At 34.7% G+C, this 11,971-nt stretch overlaps 1 protein-coding gene across 1 annotated transcript in view; it reads left to right on the top strand.

Moving 5' to 3' along the window:
* The first annotated feature begins 4,873 nt into the window (after positions 1-4,873).
* EPC1 (enhancer of polycomb homolog 1) overlaps positions 4,874-11,971 on the top strand; it is a 113,144-nt gene continuing 106,046 nt past the window's right edge. Inside the window, exon 1 of the mRNA XM_008066495.2 lies at positions 4,874-5,430. Within this exon, the coding sequence (XP_008064686.1) occupies positions 5,332-5,430 (99 nt within the window). The 5' untranslated portion in view covers positions 4,874-5,331. The remainder of the gene's footprint in view (positions 5,431-11,971) is intronic.

Raw genomic sequence — 11,971 nt, 5'->3', positions numbered from 1 at the left:
GTATTGCTTTAAAACACATTTGCAAAAAATTGTAATCTGCCACTCCTCTTTTTGTCTGGTCTGAGATCAGGTACCCTTATTGATGTTGTGCCCTCCTGGCTCCCACCCCGGCAGGATCCCGCTACTGCCAATTCTTTTCTTATAGTATTAGGGTAAATGCTTAGGATCCGCTTATGAGTGAGAACATGTAATACTCTATTCTTTGTTTCTGTGATAGATCAGTGAGTATGATAGACTCTAAATCCATCCAAGTTGCTGTGAAGTCCATATGTTTGTCCTTCTTTACAGCTGCATAATATTCTATTGTGTACCACATTTTTTTTTTTATTAAGTCCAGTTTTTGTGAGCAGCACGATGGGTTCCAAGTTTTTACTATTGTAAATAGAGCTGCAATAAACATGTGTGTACAGGTATCTTTTGTAAAGAATGATTTTAGTATATTCCCAGTAGGGGGGTTTCCGGATCATATGGAAGATCAACATCTAGTTCTTTCAAATTGCCACACTGTTTCCCAAAGAAGTTGCACTAGTTTGTATTCCCACCAGCAGTGTAGAAGCATTCCTTTTTTTCCACATCTTCGCCAGCATCTGTTGTTGTTTGTTTTATTAATGGTGGCCATTCTTACTGGAATTAGGTGGTAGGTATCTCAATGTGGTTATGATTTGCATTTCTCTGGTGATTAGTGAGGCTGAGAACTTTTTCATGTGTCTGTTGCCTGCCCAGTATATCTTCTTTTGAGAAGAGACTATTCACATATTTTGTCCACTTTTTAATGGGGTTTTTTGTTTGTTTGTTTGTTTTTCCTTTTGGCAGGTTTAAGTTCCTTGTAGATCCTGGCTGTTAGGCCTTGTTAGATACAGAGTTGGCAAATATTTTTTTGTGGGCTGTGTCCCTGCTCTCTAGATGGTTTCTTTTGCTTTGCAGAAGCTATTCAGTTAGATGAGGTCCTTCTTGTCTATCTTATCTCTTATGATTGCCACTATTCTTAAGAAGAAAAATATGGGGAAAATCTTAAAGGGTAAAATTAACAGGACTTGCCTAGAACCACACAAAATGTAATGATATTGTATACATTAATTCATTAGGGTTACAAATGGAACTATGGCCATTTCCAAATTGCAATTGTTCATAATCATTAGGACTATGAGCTTTAAGCTAAGAATAGTTTTTTTTAAAAACGATCTGAATGGAAATAAAGCCTACAGATTCACAATCCTTTATCTAGAATTATGAATTCCTCAAATCTTTGAAAACTAAGAATTGTAACATCCTGTTTAGTGGCAAAAGCTGACCTGAATTGATGTGGGACTTCCTATAGGTTTTACCCATTTAGCGTGACTGGTCCTACTTTTTCACTGCAAAAATACCAGTTCATTGGATTATAGAATGCTGTACTACATTAATGTTTTGATTCAGAAAATTAATCTGAATTCCAAAATAGATCTTCCTTCACCTCACAGATCTGTGAGGTAAAGATGTTACAAACTACACTACCTAATTAGTTCACAATTTGATTTGTTTGGGAATTCCTATTACTATCAAAGCTCACCCAAGGGATTATACAACATTGATTTGACCTAACTGCCTCTTAAATTTTTCTAAGTCTTAGATCTAAGAAATTGGATATGTTAGTTCTGCCCATGTGAATGTAGGATTTTGGTTTGCTAACCATCAGTTACCAAATTGAAAAAGAATAACTGTTTTTATTCCAATTATATTAAATTCTACCTTTAATAATGCTTTGTCTCATTTGTTAAAAAAAAGTTGAGCTTTATTCAACTGAAAGAAAATGTAATCTTTTTGAATAAAATATATCAAAATTAGCACTACTAAAGAAAAGCAGAAAATTGAGGCAAATAGTTGCCTGAATTTCTCCTTTCCATTGTACTAGTAATATGTATGCTCTTAGGTATTTGTTTCTTGTTCATATTTATTTATGAACTGAAGCATAATCAATGGCTGTAACTATATGGACAAAATATGAATCTTTCAAAAATATAATAGTACAACCTTGTGATGTAGCTATGTAAATTCAAAATTAGCATTGAGGTTTTTGTTGTTGGTGTTTTTTAACCACAGCTTCTCTGGACATTATATTATCAAAACCTCTAAAAATTCCAACATTCTAGTCTCTGTCTCTAATTCTCTTGCTTAGGTATGGAACACCTTTCTGTGGCTCACAAACCTCTGTGGGATCTCCCTGTTACCTACATTCTGACTTCATTTGATGCCATTTTCTTTTCCTCTTGTTATGCTGCAACCACACTGGCCTCATTTCTCTTCCTGGGATATGCCAAGCTCCGTTCTGCCTCAGGGCCTTCGCACATGTTGGAACCTCTTCCTAGTCTGAAACTTCTCAGGCAATTTTCAAATGTGGCTTTTTCTTACCCTTCAAGTCTAGCTTAAATGTTACCTGCTTAGAGACAACTTCTTTACCACCTGATATATGTGTTTCCCTCCTCGTTTTTCTCTCTATACTGCACTCTGTTTCTCTAAGGACACTTTCAGTAATTGGGTTTGAACTGTGCAGATCCACTTATATGCAGATTTTTTTCAGTAAAAGTTACAAGTGCGCCTGCCTCTCCTGCTTTCCACTTCCACCCCTGCCACTCCTGAGACACTAAGACCAGCCCCCTTCTTCTTCCCCCTCAGCTACTCAGTGTGAAGACAATAAGAATAAAGATCTTTTTGATAATCCACATCATCAAATTTTATGTTTAATATTTTAAAATTATTGTTTAATAAATTAATATCTAATAAATATTCATTAATTTATTAACATTTTCTCTTCCTTCTTATTTTCTTAATAACACTTTCTTTTTCTAGCTTACTGAATTGTAAGAATACAGTATAAAATACATATGACATAAAAAATATGTGTTAATAAACTTTATGTTATTGATAAGGTTTCCAGTCAACGGTAGGCTATTAGTAGTTAAGTTTTGGGGGAGCCAAAAGTTATATGTGAGTTTTTAACTGCATGGGGGGTCAGCACCCCAACCCTCATGTTGTTCAAGGTTTTACTGTATTTGTTTGCCTGTATCTGGATCCCCACTAGATTATGAACTCCATAAAGAAGAAGATAAGCTACCTGTTCGTTCATTAACATATATGTAGCATCAAGCATCATACCTGGCACATTCCAAGTTCTCAAGAGAAATTTTAATAAACAACAGAAAAAGTATCTTATGTTGTTCTGTGATAATTCTTCTAAAACATTTTCACATTATATTTTACTTTAACCAAAACAAAAACCTTCAAATCATGCATATCATGAATACGGTCTCAAAAAATTCCAAAGAAAATTCACCCATAGGAAAGCATGTAACTAGAAATATGCATATTGTGCAAAGTGCACAGAATTTTCTAATATGTAGATAATAAAGCATATGTATGTATATATAAATATGTAGATGTGAATATCTAGATATTTTTCTTGCCATGGCTGTTCGTTAAATACATCTGAATTTGAATCTATTTGTACTGTCTACTTCAACTGACAGTAGATTAAGGGCAGTAGGTGAAGCCCAGAGAGGGGTCCAGCTCCAATTCTGACTAAACTGACTGGGGCCTCATGGCTGTCGTTGGCCCATCTGGCAAACGTTCAAACAAATCTTTCTAAAACACAGTGAGTTCTACCTACTGGTTTACCATAGGCAGGCCCTGTTTATTACAGTTGTCTTATAATTAGTAACATGCTACCTTTTACTCTCAAAGTATCCTGTTTTAGATGATAAATTATATAGTCACCCTAGTTTTAGCTTTCTAAGAATGTCATCTATTAAATGCCAACCAGGGATAACAGACGTGTGTGTGTGTGTGTGTGTGTGTGTGTGTGTGTGTGTGTGTGTGTAAAGATCCTGAAGAATGTAAGCAATTACCCACCTTTTCCTCATCCAATTCCTTTAAACCCTGTTCTATCCTTGGCTCATTAGAAATTTAGTTAGCAAATCATTTTATACTTTGAATGTGTTCAATTAACACATATTTGCAATATTTGACACATTTCAATATTTGCTGACGTTTGTGACTTTACATTTACATTAAATCAATCATAGTGTTGCATGTGTTTAACATTAATTTTTTTTTAAGTTTTAGACTTTGTCTTTATTTAAAAGCCCAGTTGCAACCACCGAATACCTGACTCAGCTCACGAGGAGAGATAGCACATCAAATTTCCCAACCCACTTAATTTGAAAGCCTGCCAAGATAGGTGAAAGACCTTATAAATATGTAAAGCAGGAAGTTCAAATTACAGTCAAGTAAATCTCTAGTGATTGATGTTCTTTTCAAAACAATTAAAAAAGAAACTAATAAAAAGCAGCGCATTTCTAAGACCCTCTTACCAAAGGTTTCCCTCGAGTTCAGATTCAACAATGTACTTTTAGTACAGTATTTATTTTGGATTTTTCCCACTTCCTGGAGGCCAGGAGGAGGCACAGTGGGAGGATCCAAAAAACTCGGTACCACAGCCATTTTGTTTGTAAGGCAGAGTGGTAGAATTCTGTCAGCCAGTAAAGGTTTTTGAAACACACTTCTTAAGGGGGACGGCGAAGAGGGGCGGGAGTATGCCTATTGTTTTAATTTAACCACTAAATTCATTATTTTATTTTACTTTTTGCATCAACGGTAGTTATTATGGGTAACAAATTATATTTTCTCAAGGAATTAAACATCTCGGAGCTAAAGGAGTCATGAATTTCGTTCAAGGATGACTAGCTTCTTTAGGTATCTTAATAATGTCAAATCAGAAATATTTTGATAGAAATAGTTTTCAAATGGCCATATTTGCATCCAGATGAGATATCGACGGCTTTGAAATGATAAACAGTTTGCTTAAGAAAAACACTATGTCGTTTAAAAAAAAAAAAAGCACACACAAGACACGAGAGTGTTCCTTGAGATGTGAAAAGGGCATCTTCCCTGAGCTAACAGGCAGTCGTCAGAGCTATTGTTTTGCAGTGTCACTTAATAGCGAGCTTAGACTTTTGTCATTTGGGTGGCTGTGCTTTTAAAAGCCCAGTGTAAAATGGCACACACACTGCATTTTTTTCCGAGCTGCAGGAGGCGGGGGGAGCGGGGGATAGTGCAGACTGTAGGGACACTGCCCTCCCAGCCAATCAGAGCACGCCTGCTGCCATCGCAAAGTTGTTAACCCCAGAGTCTTCTGGCTGCCGCTGCCTCCTCTGCTTTTAATCTTCTGTGGATATTTCTCCGATTTCCCCCAAACGCCTCCAGATCCTGGGGAAAGTCACCCCATTCAGCCACCGATCATGGAAGAAAGTATTACTTTTTATTTGCCAAATATTTTAAAGATGTTTGAAGATCCATATGCTGCCTGGAGGCTGTTGTTTCCAGGGACACAAGTATCCAGCCTATATTGTTACAATTTTTTTTCAAGAACTGGCTTCTTCTTTGCCTCCACTAATGGTAAGTTTGTAATTTTAAACATTTATGTCATTAAGTCTTTGAATAAGCCACCAGATTAAAAGGATTTTCATTGTGTTTCTTCTAGCAAGACCAATCTTTGTATATTTCTTTAGCTTTGATCTCTGCACGTTCCACATAATCTTGTCTGGTTAATTTTTACCGAAAAAAAAATAGTTTTTTTTTGCATTGTTAAAGCTAAATATTTATAATATAAATTATACTTTAATTACTGTGAACTACAGAGAAACTCAAATATTTCAAGACGGACTTGTTTTGTGCCAGCAATGTTGGTAATGCCAAATATGTGCATATCCTCTTTATAAAAATTATGTATTACCTAATTTGTCCAGGGCTAAATTAACAGCAGGCAAACTATGGATGTAGTTTTTTGTTGTTGTTTTTTTTAAATGAACCTATTGTAGTTCTCTTGATGGATTACTTGGATACAAACTACAGAAAGCTGCCCTTGGTATAATGAAGGTGGAGGTTGACATAACCGGGTTTATATTAAGTTATGGCTGTTACTAAATAGTGGATCTTTTATTTGCTGATCAGATCTAAACTTGTAGTCTGTAATATGATTTCTCTGAAGCTCTTCATTAGATAATCTTTGAAGATATATCATGTTCTTCTCCAATAAGGTACATTTGGGAGACATTTTGTAATTTTTGGCATTTTTCTAATTTTTTTTTCTTTTTGCACACGGTGGGAGATCTTTTTTGTTTTGCATTGATCTGTGTTGGTGGCGCTGTAGTGCGCCTCAACAATTTATGTCAGTTTCACTAAAAGAAAAAAGGAAGAAAAAAAAGAGGTGGGGCAAGATTTGATCTATTCTCTTATTTCTTTATTTTCTTATAGAAAGTTTAATTTAGTCAGTGGAAATACTCAGTTGTGTTATTTAAATGTTTTCTGTGAACTGTGAACTGTGGTGAGAGAAGACATGTCGTCACAACCAGTCCAGGGAACATCAGGGGCAGGCATGCAGTTTTCAGTTGTGTTTTATCTGATCTGATTTATTATCTCCATTCCAAAATTCTTCATTAATAAGCTGTTGGTTTATCCTCTCTTTTCTCAGTATCATTTCATGTTTTCCTTATATTCTAAAACCATATGTGTTAGTGTATTTTCAATTTGATAAAACGTTGGAGTTTTAGTTCCCTGAACATTGTAAAAGTTGAATTTCATTTTGAAACTAGAGATTTCTTAAATAACTATTCTAAGTTTCTTCCTGAGGATTTTCTAGTAGTTTGTGGATCATAATTGCCTACATTATTGTTTATTTGTTTCATTTTAAAGTGATACTTCAATTGAATTTACAGAAGCCTTGTTTAAAAAAAACAAATATTTTGGAATATGATTTTTTAAGAATATGTGCACACTTGCTTTTAACTTTAAAATTTTTTATGTTCACATATCTAAATGCAGGATTATATCTTTTCCATCTTTGTTCTTATTGAGAGTTATCTGATTAGAGAATATGAGATTTAGGCCCAAAGCCTCCCAAGAACAAAAATGTGTTACGATATGACATAGGTTTTAATGGTCTCTGTAAATATGTCAGTTGTTTATGAAGATAGTAAGTACGTTCTTAGTTCAAAAAGAAAGTGAGAGGAATCAGTGATTGCTCCTTAAAACACATTATTTTGCCAAATAAAATAAAAACAACTGAAATAGTATCCTAGACCACTTTTCCATATGATTGAATATATTATTTCTTGAAAGAGTGAAAATTTCAAAATTAGTGTAGTGTTTTTATTTACTTTGAAATAGGTAAATGCTCATTTCATTATTTAATCATTTAATAGTTTGAAGTAAAAGAATGTGTAAAAATGACTAGAAATAGTATTTCTGATTTTTGTGTCCCTATAATTTATCTATAGAGCCCTTTCCTTGAACTTCAAAAATAATTATGTATTATGCTTATATTTCACTTACATTATGCTACAGAAATGTGAAAATATTCAGTATAATATTTTATCTCTTTGTAAAACATAAATGCCCCATCAAGACTGGTTTTTGACATTATAGATTATTTATAGAATGAAATACTGCAGGTGTAAATATATTATGCTAACCCTCTGGTTATGTTGGAGAGTTTAGTTCTCTGAAGTTGATCTGCCAAATAAAATATACTTCACAACACATTTGTTGCTTAAATAGTCTGTTATTCAGAATGGTCATGTGTTTCATTTTATTTAATCTCTGAAAAGTAAAATTATTTCTATAACGTAGCCCCCCTTTTAAAAACAAACTGATGCTATGAAGTCCATATGTAGCTATGCAATGTTCTTTGTTCTCCTGCATCATTGACTATTACATCATTGATTATGAAGTAACTATTAGAGTTAAATCTTCACTTTAAAAAAATCATCCATCGACATTTATATTAAAGATATCCTTTTATATGTGACTCTTACATCACTATGTAAGTAGGAGGTTTAAATCTGTGTGGCAAAAGCAATTCACTGTTTTATATTATTCTCCATTTTAAAATCCACATTGAGCTTCATTTTAGCTCTTGATTCCTTGAACACTAATTTTTTTAATTGACAACATTTTATAGACATTTAGTTCATGAAATGGGTGTGATTGTGATTAGAATTGTTATAAGAAACTATTTTTTATCATTAAAAACCCTTTATTTATGAAATTTAGTATGGAGAGAACTAACTCAGTTTTTCATGGTAACAGTTGTTAGACCATGGACCATACAAAATTATTTGTTTTTAAATCCCAAGATGTCATTTCAGTCAACACTTACTCACTCTTGTCTGTCTTGCACACCATTTTATCAGAGATAGTAGCAAGTAGCAAAATTGACTGTATTAAAATGTCATATCATTTTTTTCATCCTGCCCATCCCTGTGATGGAGGGAGGGGCTCATGAGAAGTGAAATGACCAGAAAACAGGTTGCAGAAAAAAAGAAAGAAATGATGCGAAAAGACGTGGAGAATCTGTAAATCAAATTCTAAACAATAAGCCTCAGAAAAATGAACTTGAAATTATGGAGCTTGGTCAGGAACAGAAATGAACTGAAAATTATATTAAGACTTAATGTAATGAACCAACATAATTTCCTAATTTATTAATTTGTATCTATTAGTATTGCTAAAGATTGAAGAAATTTCAGGTTAGCCAAACCCATTAGATAATGGGTAATGGTAAGATGAGGTAACAAAGGGAAGAAACACTTAGGGATACTAAGATGACTTAACATAAAATGCTGAAAATATTAGCCAGGAATAATTTAACCTACCTTGGAATGAACTTTTTTAGGAAAAAGAAAAATAAATAAAAATGTTACCCTTTGAAACCAAGTTCAGGGCAGACCTGAAATTGCACATACTCTGTTCTTGCACATATTCACCTGTGCTATTTCCTGGATGTGTTGCGACTTTCCATAATACTCTACAGACACACTCCTGTCCTCAGCATGGTTTTGCAAAGGAAGAGAAGAGGAAACTAAAACACAAACTGTGTGTTTGTGTTATGACTTTGTTTTGAGCTTTCCAAAAATGATTCTCAAATGGAGGCTTCAATGGGAAAGTAAAGCAAAGATTTACAATTTCATAAAAATGATTTCTTTATGAAAAGGATGAAAGCATATTTTATACCTCATTTGTTCAATGTTTATCTTTGGAGATTTGCTTGTTCTAGATCTTCCTAACCCCATCTATTATGTACTATTAGGATAAGATTCTAGGACACAATATTAAGAAAAAGAGGCAAAGATCCCTGCTCTAATGGAGTTTATAGTCCATTATGTTTCAGAGATCTAAAGGTACTTTAAGTCTAAGGTCCTAGATGTGTGAGGTTTCCATTTGGGAATGAGGGTAAAATAAGATTTCTGGAGTAAAACCTTTTTTTTTTTTTAATTTAAATCTGTTTATATAGAATTTGACAAGTGGTCCTCCATTGAAGAACAATTATTTGTGCACCAAATATTCACATATGGAAGGGGGTGATAACTCTTAAGTTTGATATATAGCTCAAATAGATGCTACATAAATAATTACCTAATGCAAATTCCTGTTACAAAATGAGACATAAAACATTGACTTATTTGCTTCAGAAGAGAAACTGAGAGGATTTTTCAGATAGTGGCAATTTGAGGCATGTCCCAGTGAGATTCATTTAATGAAAACATTTTTAAAACCTATTAGAGTCTCATTTTATACATTTTGCTCACACTGTCATGAAATAACTATCAATGTAAATATAAACTGTGAAGATGAAACAGGGAGATACAATTCATATTGAAGAATCATATTGGAACTAAAATATTCATTTTAAATTGAAATCTGTAATAATCTCTATTAATATGTAGCAAAAATTTTAAAAACATATTTGAATATATGAAACTATGAAGATTCATATTATGAATATTATGAATCACATTATATTTGGATATTTGAATCTATGAAGATAATATAACTAGATATTTAGTTTAACACATCATGGATGGAGCAGGAAAGTAAGACTGATATTATTTCTGTACAGATGAATTGGAGGAGAAGGAACTATTTTAAGAATTTTCAGCCAGGCTTGGTGGCTCAGCCTGTAATCCCATGCTTTGGGAGGCTGAGGTGAGTGGATTGCCTGAGCCCGCGGGTTCGAGACCCGCCTGTGCAACTTGGCGAGACCTCATCTCTACAATAAATCAAAAATTAGCTGGGCGTGGTAGCGTGCACCTGTAGTTCCAGTTACTTGGAAAGCTGAGCCGGAAGGATCACCGGAGCCCAGCAGGTTGAGGCTGCAGCGGCCACTGCACTCCAGTCTGGGTGACAGAGTGAGACTCCAACTCAAAAAAAAAAAAAAAAGAATTCTCTATATGTGGTTTAAGATGTTCTCAGGAATAAAGTCACAAAATTATTGTGTCATAGAGCCAATTAGTTTATACTAGCTAAAAGAGTTATATCATTTGGTTTGCTTTCATATTAACAGAACCCTACTGATAGTGGCATACAAAATAAGGACATTAATTTTTTCCACTAAATTAGTAATCAGGAGGAAAGTCAGTTCCAGGTTTGGTTCAATAGCTCACCAAAGTTATCAAGTTTCTCAGTAGACTCTGTAGTTGTGCAGTGTCGTAATATCAGCCATGTCTTTACTCATAGTCACAAAATGGCTGCTGTAGATTCAAGCATCATACACTAATATTAAAAATTCCAGTGCAAGAAGAGTCTCTCTTATTTATCTTTTTATAAGGAACGAAATTCTTTCCCAGAAGCCCGACAGCACCGTGTTTCTCACAGCTCATTGGCCAGGTGTGTAGGACTTGTTCATACCTAAGCCAGTCACTGACTAGGAGATTGAAATCACCATGATTGGTTTGGTTAGGGAAGAGTACCTAGAAGGGTGAACACCTGAGTATCTAGTGTTTAATATGGTTAGTTCTTATTTACTTTGTCTAAACTTTAACTACTTTGTATAAACAGTTTCGAGTGATAAAACACCAATGTATGTTTTCATAGGGACCAGACTGGTCACTGGTGGGCTAATTTAAAACAACGATGACAACACTTAACTAGCACTTGCTGTGTTTCAGCCTCTAGCCTAAATGCTATTTCTACTTTCTCTTTAAATCCTCACACAAAGTTAGGAGATAAGACAGTTATTATACCCATTTTACAGTTGCAGAAACTGTGAGGCATAGAAAGGTTTACATACTTGAGGTTTGGCCCAAGTTACATAGTAAGTAAATGAAAAAGTTAGAGCTTGAACTGACAAGTCTGAAATCAGAGCCTGGGCACTTACCTCCTGTACTGTCATGTTAGATGTACACTGACTTCTATTTTGAATTATAGTGTGTGATATTGCTGTTGAATCCTCTAGTAGATTTATTACTTTATAAATCTAATAATTTTTTCATAGAAGGAGTGACTGCCCTCCTAATTTATCAGTTGTGTATCTCTGAAATTGTGTTGTATTAAATTTGCTTCAGGTACACTTGTACTACACTTTCGGGAACATCCGATGAAATTCTTTCAGAAGTTGAATTTTTACAAGGAAAAAAAAGATCAAAGACTTGGAAATTCAGGGAGACCTTGCTGAAGTGGGTGAATTCGTGATTCAAAACATTAAGTCCGAATGGAACATTGGCTTCTGTTTCACAACTTACAAAGCCAGTTTTATGTACTAAGATGTTTCGGTCTAATCAACTTTGAGATATATGGAAGTTTTCCCCTCTGGGACACCTTAGGAGAATTTGCTATATTCTAGCTCAGTGGATCTCAAACTCAGTGTGCCCAGACTTATCTAGAAAGCTTATGAAGACACAAATTGCAGGGCCCCACCGCAAAAGTTCCCGCTTCAGGGAGTCTGTGATGGGGTGTATTTGCATTTCTAGCACGTTTCCAGGTTATGCCAATGCTGCTGACCCAGGGACCACCCTTTGAGAACACTGCTCTGGAGAATCAGATGGTATCTGCTATGTTAGATATTTTGTTTTTTTGTTTTTGAGTTGCAGTCTCACTCTGTCACCCAGACTTGAGTGCAGTGGCCGCTCCCGGCCACCGCAGCCTCAACCAGCTGGGCTCC

Source organism: Carlito syrichta, unplaced genomic scaffold, assembly GCF_000164805.1.
Source record: "Carlito syrichta isolate Samal-C Ts95f unplaced genomic scaffold, Tarsius_syrichta-2.0.1 Scaffold308972, whole genome shotgun sequence".
In the NCBI taxonomy this organism is placed as follows: Eukaryota; Metazoa; Chordata; class Mammalia; order Primates; family Tarsiidae; genus Carlito; species Carlito syrichta.
Note: the sequence above shows the minus strand (reverse complement) of the source record. Positions and strands in the feature narration are given on the sequence as shown.